The sequence below is a fragment of the Anas acuta genome, chromosome 9 (assembly GCF_963932015.1).
Source record: "Anas acuta chromosome 9, bAnaAcu1.1, whole genome shotgun sequence".
In the NCBI taxonomy this organism is placed as follows: Eukaryota; Metazoa; Chordata; class Aves; order Anseriformes; family Anatidae; genus Anas; species Anas acuta.
This window is the reverse complement of record NC_088987.1, coordinates 10,342,749-10,359,593: the sequence shown is the minus strand read 5'-3', so window position 1 is coordinate 10,359,593 and position 16,845 is coordinate 10,342,749. Positions and strand designations below refer to the sequence as shown.

At 52.1% G+C, this 16,845-nt stretch overlaps 1 protein-coding gene across 3 annotated transcripts; it reads left to right on the top strand.

Annotated features, from left to right (window-relative positions):
* Positions 1–183: 183 nt before the first annotated feature.
* Positions 184–16,517, top strand: PCYT1A (phosphate cytidylyltransferase 1A, choline). 3 transcript variants are annotated; one of them, XM_068691655.1, is made up of 9 exons: positions 184–340; positions 4,607–4,747; positions 6,621–6,720; positions 8,627–8,743; positions 10,640–10,791; positions 11,577–11,655; positions 12,401–12,543; positions 13,712–13,900; positions 14,378–16,517. In XM_068691655.1, the coding sequence occupies exons 2-9, from the start codon at positions 4,631–4,633 to the stop codon at positions 14,582–14,584; spliced, it is 1,104 nt and encodes a 367-aa protein (XP_068547756.1). In that variant the 5' UTR covers positions 184–340; positions 4,607–4,630; the 3' UTR covers positions 14,585–16,517. The 3 variants fall into 3 exon arrangements, with proteins under 3 accessions (XP_068547756.1, XP_068547757.1, XP_068547758.1); XM_068691656.1 differs by lacking the exon at positions 184–340 and adding an exon at positions 3,079–3,166; XM_068691657.1 differs by lacking the exon at positions 184–340 and having other exon boundaries at positions 4,613–4,751.
* The last annotated feature ends 328 nt before the right edge of the window (positions 16,518–16,845 follow it).

Here is a 16,845-nt window from a genome sequence, read left to right as displayed (position 1 = left end):
CACGTGTTCTGGTTTGGGTGGTTTTTAACCCCCGCTTGACAAAGACTTGACACAAAACCCCCAGTTTGTGACCATCCTGCTTCCTGCCAGCCATCAGGGCGAGCACCAGGGGTCTTGCAGGCAGTTTTTCGGCTCAGCACCCCCCTGACAACTCCCCGGGGCTCTCAGGGAAGGCGGCGGGGCCCGGAACGCGGCTTCGGGCCGTGGTTTCCCGGAGCGCCGCCGGTCCCTTCCTGCGGCCCGGGCTGTGCGCGGCGGCTCCGCCCGCGCCCCGTTGGCGGCAGCGGGGCGGGACCGGCACCGGCACCGGGCGGCTCCGGGGCTCCGGCACCGGCTGAAGGTGTGTGGGGACATGGGGGGGACATCGAGGGGGGTGGCTATGGGGTTGGGTGCTGAGACGCGTTGGGAATGGGTTACCCGGGGATAACCGCAGGATGGGTGAGATGGGTGGGCTGGGGGGTCCTGAGCGCACGGAAAGGGGTTGGGGTGGGCTCGGTGTGACCCCAAAGGGGCTCTGGGGGGTGTGGTGGTGATGGGCAGCCCTCCTGGGGATGGCTGGCAGCCGGATCCCAGTAGGTGCTGCTGGCAGACCCTAAAACACGGTTTTCAGCCCAAAGGGCAGGCAGATCGGCTGCCCATCCCTGTATGCTGCAGCCCCTGGGAAAGCCCCAAATCTGCGATATTCTGCAGAAATCTGCTCCTGCAGACCACAGCTGAGACCTTGGTGTGTGCCAGGATGCTCCGTGTGCCGGGTTACGGGGTGCCCAGCGGGGCTGCGAATTCACCAAAAAGGTCCCGCCAGCAAATCCTTTATTTTTTTATACTACAGGGGCTCAGGGGGCACTCAGCATCCTTCCCCTGACCCCAGAGCTCTGTGTGTGTGTGCCAGACCCTGCCAAACCTTGGGCTTGGGGGCTTGGCACCGAGTGCAGGGACAGCCACAATCCGGGCCATTTCCACCCAATTTTTGTGCCGGTGCCCTCGGTCTGGGGGCATCAAGCAAGGCTGGGCTGTGAACGAGGCCGGCGTGGAGATTTTTAAACGCTAAGAGGGATCCTGATCTCTCCCAGTAATTACGTACAGGTTAACCCCCACCTTGCAAACAGCCTTTCCTCAGTGACGAGCCTTGTCATTAACTTCTCCTGAGCCTTCCTGTCTACAGCGGGTCCCTGCAGAGAGGCATACCGGTGAGATTAATCATAAATCGGGGATGGAGAGCACAATACAGAGGCTGAGGCATGCAGGGCAGGTCGGGTGCTTCGCAGCCTGGCAGGGGAATTATCGGCGGTGACAGGACCTCTGCCTCTTCCCTGAGGCCCTCGCTCCGTGCCGCCCATGTGTCAGGGCAATTCTTCCCCGCGGACGGCTGCCAGAGTGCAAAGTTTGGTAGTATTTGCCTGCGGATGAGTCAGCAGAAGAGAAATAGCTTGCTTCTGTGCAGTGGGATCGCCTTGTAGGCAGAGCAGCACATGACAGTCACGTCTGACCGTGCTCACAACGCCTTCCGAGTCCAGCGGGCGAGGAGGCTGCGGGGCCGGGGGCTCGGTGTGTGCCGGCCTCCTGCTGACCTTCATCTCTGCTGGTAAATGCAACAGCTCGGGGCTGGAGCGCTTACGGGGTTGTGGCAGCCACCTCTCGTTTCGTGCGTGTTCCGAGTTTAAGCAGCAGGTTTTGTTTGGCCTCGGTGTGGGAATCTGCAAGGAGGACGCAGCAGGAGAAATCCTGCTGCTGCACGGAGGTTTGCAAATCGTAACGCTCTCCGAGACATCCCTCGAGTCTCGAAACGCCAAGAATGCAGATGAGCCAGGTCCATCAATGGGCTCAGGATGCAGGAATATCTGGTCTGCTGCTGTGGTGTCAGAGTCCCGCGACACCACAAATGCTGACACTCGGGGCTAAACTAAACCTCGGTGCTGCCCAGGAAGGAGCAGCCCCTGGGGTAAGGCTTCGGTAAGCAACAGGATTTGCTGCACCAATTCTGGGGCCTTGTCCGTATGCCACAGGTGCTGTGGTGAAATTCCGGCTCAGATGATGATTAGTTAACTCGCACTAAGGGGAAAAAAAATTAATTTTCCTTGTGCCTGTCCTTTCTCCCCTCTGAGACGTGGCTGTGTTCCTGCGGGAAACGCCCTGAGCTTTGTAGGCGGCTGCTCCTTGCAGAACCCAGCAGGCAGGTGATGGAAGGCGCTTCCTTGATACGGGGTGCAAGCCAAAGAGATGAGTTACGGAAGCAAAGCCCCAAATGTTCTGGGAAGTGGCACAGAGGCTGGGATCTGCCCCATGGGCCTGCCCTGATAGGGCACTCCTCAGCTTTGCTCCTAGAGAACATTTTCTCATGTCAGGCACAGGCTCGGTCCTGCAGCAGGTTGATGCGTTAGGCAACAGTGATAATGTTTTACAACAGGGCCGTTCCTTCTGGTTATGCCATTTCTTTGTCTTGGAGGTTTTCAGAATAAGCTTTCAGAGCTATCTTTCCTTCCCTGCTCCCCATCTGCTGCAAGTGTAATTAATTTTAGAACAGGCGGTGTTTTACTCGTTTGGGGAAGCAAAGATGTGTGCTCATGTGTTCAGCTCAGCTACAGATGCTGCATCCCATTGTTAGGAAGCAATTGTTTAGGGTGCTATTTTAGTCCTTTGGGTCAAAAAAATAACGTTCTAAGAGCAGTAGCTTTATCGCAGCGAGGTATGGCTTGTTTTCCAAAACAACTTGTTCCCAGTTATTTTCATTAATAACTTCGGTGCTGGGAGGAGCTCCCGGAAACGCGCTAGCCACGGGGTGAAGGTTTTAGAGCCCCGAAGAGGTAAAATTACTGCTTAAGTTCTGCATTAATTTGAGTAATTAACAGAGCTGCGTCACTCCTGAGGTGCCCAGCCGAGCTCTCCAGGCTCTGCAGAGGCTCCTTCAGCACAGACTGGCCTGAAACACCAGGGCAGGGAGAGCGCTTGCGTGCCATCCACCAGCCGGGTAGTCAGGAGAACCTACAGCTGTTTTCCCCCACTCTTTCCATAAACATTAAGGTTGCTCCCACCAGAGGCAGAATTGTGCTGCTAAAGATTCTCTTTTCCTGGTCGTAGTGCCTCGCGTTAGGTCTAACAGAGCAGCCTGGGGTGCGTGTCTGCAGGTAACACCGCGCCGGCTGCGCTTGGCCCTACTCCTGCTTGTAAGGTTGGTGCTTGGTGGGGAGTTATTACACTGCATTTGCCTCCTTACCTGGGGACATTCTTTAACTTGGAGTCAGATAAACCCAATCCCTAAATCTGCTTCCTCACAGCTCCCTTTCGCAGAGCCCAGGCTTGCTGGTGGCCAAGGAGCAGGGCTTTACCCCGCGCAGAGGGGCACTGCCCTGTCCCTTTCCCTCGCACTGCCCCGCCTAACGTGTTCCAGCTCATCCTCTGCAAAGGGTGGGGAGCAGCTTTACATTCCACCTGGCTCTTATTAGAAGGGTGTAGAGGCATGCACGTAATCATCATTCCTGGGTGGAGGGAGGGCTCGCGCTGCTCGCGGCTCCAAAACGCTGCGCTGGGAGCTGCGCGGTTCAGGTGAGCAGGAGGGACAAGCCTTGGCTGCTGCTCTTTCCTAAAAGCCTCTGCAAATGCAGCACCTCTCTCTATCTCAGCAGCCGAAAGAGGAGTGTTGGCTGCCACGCATTTCATAAATCCCTAGCTTTGCTTCAGCTGCTTGGAGTACTTCCTAGCGCTGCGGGGCCCTTTGGGAAGGTAGCAGCGAATGGTAACCCAGGGTAGCTCACGACCAGAGAGCTGTCACGATTTGTGTCCCGAGCTGCTCGTCCCTCTGCCTGTTCAGAATCACAGCCTGGTACACGAAGTGCCAGAAGTGCGTGCCCAAACGTGGTGGCAGCAGCTGCCTCGCCGCCAGCTGAGTCACGGCTGCAGTGGGGACAGGGGACGAGCGGGGAGGACGGTGGCAACCCTCCCAAGGTGAGCTGTCCCCGCTGAGCCCCGGCTTGGGCTTACGCAAACAGCAAAGCAAACAGCAAGCCGTCTCCTTAGTGAAGTTATCACCATGGGTTGCACCCCTTTGCTCCTTCCCCTCCCCTTGTCCTTCTGCTTAAACCAGCTTCATCCTCGCCTCGGCATTGCGCAGGGCCCCGGGGTCTCAAAGGGGGGCTGCAGCACTGAGGGGCAGAAGGGTTTGCTTTGGTGTCACCCAAATGAGAGCAGGGGGAGGGCTGGATGTGGACTGGGCATGCCTTAATCCTTAGCTCGCCTTTCAGATGCTAAACCAGCAGAATTAGCCTTGTTCTAGATGATTTATAACTTGCACTGCAACTCCTGGGTGAGTTTCTCTCCAGCCAGCTGACTGCTGCACGCTCCTCTCTCTGCAGCAGAGCCCCGGGCTGCACTCCGTGATTCCGTATTCCCACCAGGCACTGTTTGTCAAGCCTTGGCAGCTGATGCCAAATACGACTGGCTAAGCCCCTTGTTAGGTGGCTGTGTCTTTGCACTGACCTTCTGTGCGCTGTGCCTGCTGTTGACTGATTTTTTTTTTTTCTTTGCTTTGGAAGAGCTGAGAAATCTCTCTCCCTCCCGTCCCTTTTTTTATTATTATTTATTTATTTTTTTCTTCTCCTTCATTTTGTCCCAGTTCCTACTGGACGCGCTTGGCGAGATGGAGCCGCCGACCTCCTCCCGGCTGAATCCCCGCAAGAGAAGAAAAGACGGATCCGGCCCCAACGGGGCGACGGAGCTGGATGGAGTCCCTCCAAAAATGTCCCGGCGCTCAGTCGTAAGTAAGCAGAGATAGGGGCTGTAGGTGCCTGGAGATGAGGCACTGAAGTCTTAGCAGCAGGAAGATAAATGTTATGGGGTTTCTGTGGAGACGGAAAACAAGGGGGAGGAAAGACAAATGACAGTAGCTATCCTTCTTGTAGAGCCAGTCTGAAATCTTCCTTTGCCCATACTAATAACATGCTTACAACATGGGCTTAAATTAGATCGGAGGCGAGCGTTGCTAAGCTGCTTTTGTGGTCTGTCCAGACTTTGTATCATTTAATCTGCACCCAAAGAGGCATGCGTGTAGGTACCCACGTGCTACAAAAGGCAGCTTGCTCTTCACACAGGTGGCTTTTCTCAGTGACCCAGCAGGAGGGAGAAATGCACCAAACAAGTACAAAATCTGTCCATCTGTCTCAGCTAACATCACTGTGAAGAGCTGATTTTGCCTTGTCCTGGCCGTGATGTTGTGGTGATGGGCTTTCTACAGCTCCTCTCTGCTCCTTTTCCTCGAGCACTCCTGTGCACCACGTGTTTGCTGGTTGCTCCTTCCTTATCTCTGAGAAGCAACTACAGTCCCTGCCACATCACGTTGGGGTCAGAGTCCTTGGTAAAATTTGGTGATGTGTCACGGCTTTCCTCTTGGATAACGTTTTGCTCTATATGAACAACGTGAAACAGGTAATACCCAGCCTGTGGTATTGTGCACATCTGGTTGTGTCCCGACCTCTGTAGGTGCTGCAGAGGAAGGGTGAGATGGGCAGGAGCTTTTGAGAGCATTTCTCTGTGATTATCTGATAATTTCGGTAATTTTTTATGCTGTTATTCCCAGCTTTGCATCACATACATGGCAACCAAGCTGCAAAGAGTCTGGTTTTATTCACAAGTCCCAAATATAATGGCTGTGAGGAAAGGAGAGAGAGACAGGCCTTACCTAACCATAAGGATCCACTAGAGGAGGTGATGTGTGAAACACGGGTACCAGAGGCTTAAAAAAATGCTCCTGTTAAAGGAGCATCAGTTTGCTTCAGTGTAGTGGTCAGTGGGTTGCTTTTCCTCTGCACCTCACTTGGAGCACTGTAATCAGGGATGACATTAGCAGTACTGGCAGTGGTCCTTCTGTTTGCAGCAGTGCTGGGTACTGTGGCAGGACGCTGCAATGGGACAGGAAGCCAGAGAGGAAACTGCTGATTAGCTTTCTGCAGCTTGAAGGTATTATTGTAACGATCTGCAGGCTCGTTTCTAGCCTTCTGGCTCAGGAAAGAGAAGGCATTGCTGCCTCGCACCTTCCTGCGAGAAGGAAGCTGAGCTGTTTGTTCCATTATGGCAAGGTCAGATGTTTTGTTCCCGCTCAGAGGAGGCCTGAAAGGATACGGGAACTTCAGCTGCTGATGAAATGTAACTGCCGTGATCAGGTTAGTAGATTAGAGAGGTTTTCCTGCAGCACTAGGATACGTTCTGCCGCAGATCGAGGTCAGTCTCTTGTTGCACGTCTCAGAAAAGGGAGGTGATGCACGTGTTCCTTGGGGATTTGTGCTGCTGCTGGTATTGCTCTTTTGCTCATCTGTGTATTCAAACCGAGGAGCTGTCAGAATTTGCACGTCACGGCACAGGCACACAAGTCCAGCAAAGCGATTGTCTTGCCTGGGTGGGCAAAGTCACAGCCGTGACAATGAGGTTTGCTGAAGCTCCCCCTGTCAAATTCAGGCTAATCGCCCTGCGGGGCTGTTTTGAGGTTTTAACGCTAATTAGTCTTTCAGCACACGTGCCTGAATCATGCAGACACAGCGAGTCACTCCACGACAAGAGCACTGCAGGTGCCTCGCTGCTGCTACACAGCGTGCTGGCCTTTGCGTCCTCACAGCTGACCACCTCTGGCTTTTTAGGGACTGAGGGAACCAGCTCCGTTTTCAGATGAAGTGGAGATCGACTACAGCAAGCCATACATCAGAGTGACCTATGAAGAAGCCATGAGAGGGACCCCGTGTAAGTAAGAACCAGGCCGGACGGGGTTTGTAGAAACGTTGGGTTTGGGGAAGAGGTTTGATTCTTGATATCTGACTCTGATCCAACCTTCTGTGTAAAACCAGGTGTGCAGCCCGTGACTTTATTCGTGCTTTAGTGGTTAGATTGCTCTCCCTGTGGGAAATTAGGTCTGCCAGCCCAACTGAAATGGGAGGCTCTGTGTGTGAGGTGTTGTACCTTTGTCAGTAAGACTCTCTGAGGTAAATAAATATTCATATTTTAGCTCTTCCTGGGCCACTGACAGCTAAAGAGTGCTATCAGAGCTGAACATTTTTCTGTTGTACTTCCTCTGAAGCAGCTTAGAGTTAGGCACTTTAAAAGTCAGCTCTTTCGGAATTTGAAATGCCAAGTAAAACCAACATATGTCTTTGTCCAGAGTATCCCATTCTACCCTGGATTTGAATTAAAGTCAGTGTCATTAAGCAAAGTAGGCTATCCCCACAGCAGAAACATGCCCTTTTATTTTATAAAACAAAGGGAGAAACTGTGCTCTTTGCAAGTCCAACGGGGAGGCAGGGGCAGGACTGGCTCCTCCTGAAGGCCGAGCTGTGTGCAGGCCGTACTGCCTTGCGTGGCCTCTCCATTCTGGAGACCCTGAGACAATAAAAATGCTGCACTTCTGATTACCTGACTGCTGCCGATGTGGAGAGAAAAGCCAGCTTAGAATGAGATCTGGCAGTGATTTCCTGCAGGAGTTTCTGGAAATTCAGTGCTTTTCACAGCCCGCGTTATTCTCCCAGCCGAAAGTCTCCAGAACCTGCACAAAGGTCTCTGATTTCAACATCGGTGGCTCTCCTGCCTGCTAAGACTAAAATACCCTGCGTGCTTCCTTGTTGTTGTTTATGCCTGTGCTCAGCAACTGTGGCTGCTGCAGGTACAGAGGGAAAGATAGAGATGTCCCAGCCAATTCCCAGAACGTAATTGCGCTGTGACAAAGGCGTGCCAGGCCCAGCCCTCTTCTGGCATACAGAAAGCTCGCACAGACCCTGATGGGTCTTCTCTCTGCCCCTTCCTCGCTGCAGCTTTGGGGTGCCTCTGAGCCTGTCTGTGTGGCTTTCTGTCACCAGCAACAAGAGAGCCCGAGCCCCGTGTGGTCCCAGGGGACCAGAAGTCAGGAAGTCTCCTGCTGCTACGTGGCAGGGCTCCTCTATCTCAGCTTATCTTTGTGCTGAGCTCAGGGAAGAGCTACGATTTACCCCGGCAGAGATGGGCTGATGGCCTTTGTTCTTCCTTATTAATCTGTGATTTCAGTGCATGCCAGCAGTTCAGCAGGATTGTGTTTGCATTTCTCTGAGTAGCCCAGCTGGGTTTTCAGATACAGACACACACTTCGTTAGGTGGTAGGGAACCAGTGATGCTGGTGGGGAATCAGAACAGACTGGTCCCTCAACCAGATGTGATAGCTGTGGCAGTGGGCTGCAGAGAGGAGGATTTTGAGAAGGTCTTGGATGCCATCCTGGACGGCAGGGCAAATTGGGCACCTGTGAAATGTTTTGGCCAATTCCCCTCTGGTATCTCCTTGCTTTGCAAAAATGAATGCTACATTTAGATTTCTGTAGGAGGGAGATATTCAGAGTTTGCTTTCCCCACAGTGTCCCTTCATGGTAGACATGTGGTAGGTTTTGAGTCTGGTTTTGAATATGGTTCAATTTCAGCTCTGTTCTCTGCTGTGTTTGTTTCCATGTGCGAAGGAAAAGAGCCAGCCATTTCTTTTCACAAACGTTTCCTGGCTATGGCTCTGTATTCTGCCAGTTTCCTGCAACTTCCCCCTGAGTTTCAGAAGGTCCCCATATGCATGCATGAGCAGCAGCTACTTCTCCAGGAAGGCATCGTCACAAATGTCTGTCTGTCTGTCTCTCTGGCACAGTGGATCGCCCTGTCAGAGTTTACGCCGATGGAATATTTGACTTGTTTCACTCTGGACACGCCCGGGCCTTGATGCAAGCAAAAAACCTCTTCCCAAACACATACCTCATTGTGGGAGGTAAGGAGTGACCTTGTTGACTTTGGCTGTCAGGAGAACACGGTTAACCTCTGCTGTTGTGCATACAGATTGGCATAACAGGGTTCTTGTCTTTATGGCCTTCGTGCCATAAAGACATCTGCAGAAAGAAATCCTGTACCAAAAGAACACAGGGAAAAGATTCCTCGTCAGCCTGTTCAAATTTGGCCCCTCTGTTTCTGACAGATACCACTGAGTATGAAAATATACTGGCAGCAGCTGAGCATCTGCCTCTCAGTTAACAGTTCCTCCACGGCTGGTTAAGCTTTGTGTCACTTGCATTGCCCTGCAAGGCACCCTCCTGCTCCAGCTCTCTGCTGGGAACTGCTTCTGGCTAACCCCAAGCCAGGAGCACGGAGGTAACAGTGGTTCCTTGGGCGCACGAGTGGCCACGTGGAAGTCAGTAAGGCCCCCGTTTCTCCAATAAAAAGTTCATGTTTTGTTCATGAGTTTCAAAGTCCTTGAGATGAAACCAGGAATACCCTGCTCACTGCCTGAGGGGATCCAGCAGAGGTGTTTCAGCCAGGTCTCCTTCAAAAATATCACAGGAAAGAAGAAACCCTTTCCTCTGGCTGCTGCAACACGCTGGCCTCTGTCCACGCAGTGCCTCTGTGCCTGTACCTTCACCCATGTTTCTGATATGGGACACTGGAGACACGTCAGGCTGTGGATGCTGTCTATCAGGAGCTGACCTCTAATCAGGCTGCGTAATAATGCTGAGGTGTCAGGAGCTGGGAATACCCCTCACTAGTTTTCTCAGCTGTCATTAACTTGCTGCAGCAAAGTGAAACTGATTCTGTGACAAACCATTAATAATGTCTTTGCATTTTGTTTCACTGCTGAGAGCAGTTTCACAGTGGTACTTCTGTATTTTTTGTGTCTGGAAGGGGAGAGAGGAAGCTGATAGAGTTAATCAGACTTTCAAAACGCTCTAAACTCAGAAAGTTTCTGCAGGCAGAAAGACAAGCCATGTACAGAAATGTACATCAGGCAGGAAAATAACCTTCAGGTAACGCTACTAACGTGCTGGTGTAGCAAGATGTGTAATCTTGGTCTCTGCATCTGGGAGACTGGTGAGCTGTAGAGGGCAGTGAGCTGCTCCCCTTGCACCAGGAACTGAGGGAGGTGAGGCCACAGCCCAAGTGAACGTTAACTCCACGCTGGGAGCAATCTCACCCACTCTTTATCATCCGTTTGTTTGGAACATAAATACATCCAATACCCTGAGATTGGTAATACCTTGTTTACTTTTGGGTCTGATAACCAAGTGAAACTGCTTCCTCCTCAGTGTATTATGTGCAGATTGTGAAGAGTGGTTCATTTACTTTTTCATAGAGCATAATTAAATGAACTTAATTTGCTGTGAACTCACTCTTCATCTTAGTTTTCCGAGAGGTAGACTATGGTATGTTATTTATGAAATTAGAAGTTTGGGAGGTGGGTTTTTTGGTGTTTTTTGTTTGTTTGTTTTTGTTTTTCATATGGGCTCCAGTTTCCAGAGTTAAGACATTCAGAAGGTCATAAGCAGGTTTCTGCCAGGTGCTATTTCATACAGGAGAGTTGTCTTCTGCATTGGCTGATTTTCTTGGAGAGCGCTGTAACCTTTAGGGACCTTGAGGGCTTAGGGTGTGGGTCCCCAGCTCGTGCAGAAATCCCCCAAGCAAATGTACAATTCCCCTTGCTCAGCCTGCCTAGAATGGCTCGAGAGTTTAGTGCCCTGTCACCACTCCCTGGTTCAAGTGCTTTTTGGCTTGAAGAGTTAGGTTTGGAGTCAGCAGCTGGAACTGTCTGGCTTGGCAGGGGTGTATGCAGAGTCCTTTTGCTGTAAGTATTAGGGTAAGTCCATCATCTCGCTCTTCTCTCCGCCTGTTTCTTCAGTCTGCAGTGATGAGCTGACCCATAACTTCAAGGGCTTCACGGTGATGAATGAAAACGAGCGGTACGATGCTGTGCAGCACTGTCGCTACGTGGACGAAGTGGTGAGAAATGCACCATGGACGCTCACCCCTGAATTCCTGGCAGAGCACAGGGTAATACGTGGCATCTGATCTGCTTTGAATTTTGATGAGCTGCTGTCTGTGCTGGCTATTTACGGCAAGAATTCATCCGTGGGGGTGACCTCTGCCTGATCAACCCCTTTCTGTTGAAGATCCTTAAATATAGAATGAGCTGGGTTATGGGAACCAGGTGGGGCTTCTTGGAAGATTAGAAGTGTGTGCTGAGCTGGCAGATAGCGACAAGGTAAAGGAGCCCGAGAGGGCAAAAGGGTTTTCTGTGTTCCAGGAGAAGCTGATGCTGGTTACAGATTGGTGTGAAACATGAAAAAGGGAGAGCATAACATTGGGTGGAAGGGATTTCTGGAGGTCGTGTGGTCCAGCCTCCTGCTTTCAGCAGGGCCAGATTAAATCTACATCAGCTTCCCCGCAGCAGGAGACCAGGCGAGCTGTATTGTGAGTCTTTTATCAGTAGGTAAGATGAACAAAAAGAGCCTCTGACATCTGTTGAACTGCTTTGGGAAGTGAAACAGCATCTGGGGAGTGTGCTTAGTTTCCCCCTGTGGCCGTTAACAAGCTGTTTCTCTCCGGGGCTTAAAGCAGCTGTGTCCTTAGTCCCAGCCCTTCCTTTTTGTTGTGTGCTAACAAGTTTGATCTGCAATTGCCAGTGAGAATTTGTGACTGCTCTTTGTTGGTTTTTCAAGGGGAAACTCGTGCAGTTCTCGGCCATGCCTCTGAGTGGAGGTGTTGAGCAAAAAGTTACCTTCCGTGACAGATGCTCGGGATAAAATGTTGATTCTCATATTATTCCTAATTTTCAGATCGACTTTGTTGCACATGACGACATCCCCTACTCTTCTGCTGGCAGCGATGATGTATATAAGCACATAAAAGAAGCAGGTGAGTCTGGGTCACATTCTCTGCTGTAGTTTTTCCTGTGCTCCTGTATTATCAGGGTTGTGCCTGCAGAATGGCCCTGTGGGGACACGGTCTGCCCAGGAGGCCCTGAAGGCAGGAAGAAGTACAGCTTTGGGCACTAGTTCTAAGGCCAAGACTATTCCATGTGCCACGTCAAGGATTGCCTTGCATGAATTTTTATGTACAACCTTGTTACTGTGATTGAATTCACAGCCACCTTTTGGAAAAATATAACAGCCTGTTTTATAGATTCTCACGAGTGGAGAATCTTACAGACTTCGCAGTGTGGATCCTCTAGCAGATTGCTGTAAAACTCACTGTGGGGTACAGTTTATTTTAAGCTATCAAAACCCAGCCATCAGGGCTTATGTCTCTACCTGTAAAATTATGGGACCCCTTTTACTGTCTTTGCCACCACGCTATTCTCAATGCAGTGGGTTGTAGTCAGTAGTTCAAAACCAGATAAAGTGAAGAGTTGGAGCTTTTCATTAGAAGATATATTTGTATTTGAGTAAGAAATCGTTTCTGACATGCTTGGGTCTTTCTTAGTTCCTCCCCATGCTCCCAGAAAGGAGGAGCACGGTATTGTGCATTCCAGGGCAGAGACACGATGGTGTGAGGCCAGTTAGGAGTGTCCACAGGAGAAGTTATTTGCTGTTAGAGGTGGCAGCAGCTTTTTACCACGTGTCTTGCTACAGCTGTCCCGACTCCTGTTCCCCAACTTTAGGCATGTTTGCGCCAACTCAGAGGACTGAGGGGATCTCAACGTCAGATATCATCACCCGCATCGTGCGGGACTACGACGTTTATGCCAGACGGAACCTGCAACGGGGCTACACGGCTAAAGAGCTCAACGTCAGTTTCATAAATGTGAGTCGAAGTGTGTCTGGCCACAACTTCTTGCTCAGAGAAGCTGTGAATGCCTCATTCGTGGGAGTGTTGGACAGGGCTTTGAGCAACCTGGTCTAGTGGGAGGTGTCCCTGCCCTTCAGGAGGTTAGAACTAGGGGATCTGTAGGGTCTCCTCCACCCCAAACCATTCTGTGGCTCTGTAAGCTGTGTGAAGCTGTGCCTTGCATAGCACTGGCACGCTCCTGCTGTATGCCAGTGAGCAGCAAGTCTGCAGAGCTAAACAGTGACACCAAACTGGTGTCCTTGTAGCAGAAATTAGATTTCTTTCTCTGCTGAAACTCTCACTGTGAAGAGTAGGAGCTGGGGTTTTGCCAATACTGCTCTATTGTCAGAAATTACTTGGTGACATTTCACCAGTTGAGAGAGCTGGAGGCCGGGGCATGTGCAAAATGCGTGTTTTGTCGAGTCGAGTCAAGTGTTGGTTGTTCCTGGCAGCAGCTGCAGCGCCTCACATCTCTCCTCTTCCCTCAGCCACTTCCCTAAGGTAGAGGCATTTGTTAGGATAAAATCTGATCCTGTTCTCACTGTGCTATTCCCCCTCTGGAGCTGCAGGAGTTAGGGGAGAAGGACGTGCTCTGATCCTGCACTGAGTGTCTCGTAGCACACAAGCAGAATACGTGGCAGGAGGTTTTTCTTATGTAGTAAACGTTTTTCTTATCACTCAGACACTGTGCCTTTTTAATACAATCAAATACAGAATGAAACGGGAGAGGTAACGGCTGCTTGGCCTCTCTTTGTCACCCAACTGTCCCTGTTTACGAACACCCAACAAAAACTCTTGTGCTACCTCGATATGCAAGGAGACCTACAGCAGGTCACTCAAATCTAATCCGTATATTTTATAAATATTCCCCTCTTCCATGCACTGCTCTTAGATAATCCTTATCTCTGCGTTTAGTCTTGCTTTGTGGACTGTGCCAGGGCCTGCCACAAAGCATCTCGCAGCCCCACTGCGTGTCTGCCACTGAGTCTGGGGAAGAAGCATCGCTGAAGTGAGGGCGAGGTGCCACGAAACTGGTGGGGATGCTGAGCCTCAAGCAGTAGCAGTTCAGTGTAATAACACAGAGCTGGGGTGGTCACCTCTTAGATCTGGTGAGCTGTGTTCTCATCCGTCGTTTACTCAACAGGAAAAGAAATACCACCTCCAGGAGCGCGTGGATAAGGTGAAAAAAAGGGTGAAGGACGTGGAGGAGAAGTCAAAGGAATTTGTCCAGAAAGTGGAGGAGAAGAGTATTGATCTCATTCAGAAGTGGGAAGAGAAGTCCCGGGAGTTCATTGGCAATTTCCTGGAGATGTTTGGCCCAGAAGGCGCCTTGGTAAGGAGCTGCCTGGGGAAAAGGGGAAAGGGGATCTGGGAGAGCTTGGCAGCTGGCACAGGGATGGTGCAGCCCATATCCAACTCGCTGGATAAAGCTAGTTCTGGCCGTAGCACAAAAGGTCCCCGCTCCCCAGAAGCTGGTTTGTGAACTCCAGCTTGTGTCCTGCAGGCCACAGAGCAAAGAGACTGGCAGTCACTTTGTCACTGGCATGGGACGGGATGGGTCTGAAATGCCTTTTTTGCCTGGCTGTGCCATGATGCTGGCCAAATGTCACAGGCACCTCATACTAGAGGTGCTTGAAAATGGGTCACGGTGAAAGCAGAGGCAGTGTCCGAAGGCTCTATAGCGCTGTGTTGGGTTTCTGCCCCTATATCGTGTGAGGAATTGAGGCACAACAGCTCAAAACGCTGCACGGGCTGTGAGCAGTGCCCATTTCCACCACTCTCGCTAACGTCCCTCCTGCTTCCACCCCAGAAACACATGCTGAAGGAGGGCAAGGGCCGGATGCTGCAGGCCATCAGCCCCAAGCAGAGCCCCAGCAGCAGCCCCACGCACGACCGCTCCCCGTCGCCCTCCTTCCGCTGGCCCTTTTCCACCAAGACTCCTCCTGCCTCGCCGGGAAACCGCTCCAGGAACGAGTCTGCAGTCACCTACGACATCAGCGAGGATGAAGAGGATTAAGCTGCCAGCCGGGATTTGCCGCGACCTCGCTGATCGCCGAAATCCTAGGTCCAGACCCACTGGGGAACTCTACCTGAGCAGGAGAGCCGTAGGAACAGGGCTGACGGGGGGCGCAGGGCCTGGGAGGCACCCGCTGCTCTTGGCGAGGGCTGCTGCCTGGAAGCACGTTCAAACCTCCTCTCCCTTCTCCCCAAATCCCCCTTTTATTGTTTACGTCCTAGCGGTCCCCAGGGGAAAGGTGGTTTTTATATCTGAAGAAACTGCTCTTTTAAAACACAAAGGATAGCACTCGAGTGTGGCTCTTCTTCTGGTTTCTTTGCCCCTGTTAAGGCTCTCCAGGCGAGGCAGGGAGTGGTAAGACCCAGCTGCCCCCTTCTTCCTTTCAGCTCCCCTCTCTTATCCCCCCCAGCCCCAGGCAGTATCCGTGCTGCTGCCAAATGAAAGACACCAGGGCGACCTCGACAGCACGCAGGGAGCAGTTTTGTAGAGAAGCTGCTAGGACATAGGGACATCGCTGCTGCCCTGGCGGCACCGTAGGCGCACAGCCTGCAGGTGTGCAGCATTTGCAGCTCCAAATCTGCACAACTTGGCTGCGGGGGAGAGGCCTTTCCCAGCTGATCTTAACGGGACTGCTAAATCTCCAGCTAAAATTGAGCCCTCCGGTTGCCGATGGAGAGAAGAGAAGGAATCCTTGCTTCAGGGCACTTTCTGTCCGTGCGTTTCCGTGCGTTTCCTCGGGTGTGTGAGCACCCAGGGGGGAAATAACGTGTGTGTGTGCTCCTTTGAGAAGTTCCTCGTCCCGGTCTCTGGTGTGTCCTCAGTGTGTGTCCGTCCCCGTGGCCCCTCAGCACTGTGCTCTGTGCCTCTGTGTGCCCGTTGCTGTGCTCCAAGGACTGGCGCAGTCCTTTACACTGGTCAAGTTGCTGCTATCAGGACAAAACAAGAATTCATGCAGCCCGTTTGCTGCCTGCTGGTAAGTGCAGCTGGGCAGATGGGGGGCACGTTTAACACCCCGTGACAGGTGACAGTCCCGTGTACCAATCCTGCACAAATCCTGCCCATTTACTCTGCTCCTCAAGGCGAGCCAGAAAGAACATCGGAGAGTGCTGCAGCTTTTCAAGATTTTAAACGTGTGCTCTGCTCGTTTGGAAGGTCCTAGTGCTGCCTGCTGCCGTGTGTGTGTAGGAAGCACCGAGCTTTGTGGCCCGCAGCTCTGCAGGGGAAGTTTCCCATCCCCCTGGGGAGCAGCAGGGAGGTGAAGCATCCCGGGCTGCTGCTGCTTGCTGGCTTTTACCCTGCTGCTTCCCCGTTATGCTGCCCGGAGGGCTGGGCAGAGTCTCGGAGGAGAGAAACCTCATCGCTCCGGGCTTCTGCTGAGGCCAGAGCCTGTGTGAGAAAGGGAATTTGGGGGATTCCTCAGCCACCACTCGGACGTCTCTCAGCAAGGGTGTGCACAGCGAGGCTGGCTGCTCTTGGCTTCAAGCTGTGAGAGCAAAAAGGGTCCCTTGGTACGAGGCAGCCTTCCCTCACCTGGCTTATTCACCGTGGTGGAGCACTGATTTTGTACCGCCCGCGGTCTCTCTCCCTATTATTTTCCCCACCTCCCCTCCTTCTCCCTTCCCTCCCTGGGGGTGTCGAGTCGCTTTCCCCAGGCGGATCGCAAAGGCCAGGCTGCTTCAGAGCCTTCCTGCTGTTTTAACCACAACTTACGCGACGGTGTTCTGTCATTTTGGGTAGCAGTGGTGTGTTTTGGATGGTGGCTTGTTCTGTGGAGACCCTGCGTGTTTCTGGGTGCCTCTGCACAACCCCGGGGCGCTTGGGAAGAAGCCAGACGTGGTTTTACGTGTAGCTTGGAGTATCAGAGCTGTTTCTTGTAACCGATAATCCCTGCTTCCTCCTTGCACTTAAATTAAAAAGGACACTCGAATCCCAACGTAGTCTTTTATTTTTTTATTTTTTTATTTTTAGTTTTGTTTGTTTCTTCTTGTATTGCTGGACTGGCCCCGTTCCCAGCGCTGCCCTGTCCTACCAAGACATTTTAGAGGGTCAGGACTTTATTGTAACCCGAGGCAGGTGCTGGAGCACTGAATGCACCTGGCAGTAGCGGTGCCTTTGGGACAAACCCTGCGTCTTGATCCCTGCCCTCAGGGAGGACTCGGTGCTCACCAGGGCTCCCTGCTGGGTGTCCTACCTGCCGCAGGTAAGGAGCTGGCTCTGGCTGTCCAACATTGGACCGAGTCCTGCATTTTGCTGCTTGCCTG

Excerpts from the sequence above, each read along its gene's own strand:
- PCYT1A (XM_068691655.1), top strand. The coding sequence starts at position 4,631 with ATGGAGCCGCCGACCTCCTCCCGGCTGAATCCCCGCAAGAGAAGAAAA. Across the intron at positions 4,748-6,620 it reads AAATGTCCCGGCGCTCAGTC|GGACTGAGGGAACCAGCTCC; the intron begins GTAAGTAAGCAG and ends CTGGCTTTTTAG. Across the intron at positions 12,544-13,711 it reads TCAACGTCAGTTTCATAAAT|GAAAAGAAATACCACCTCCA; the intron begins GTGAGTCGAAGT and ends TTTACTCAACAG.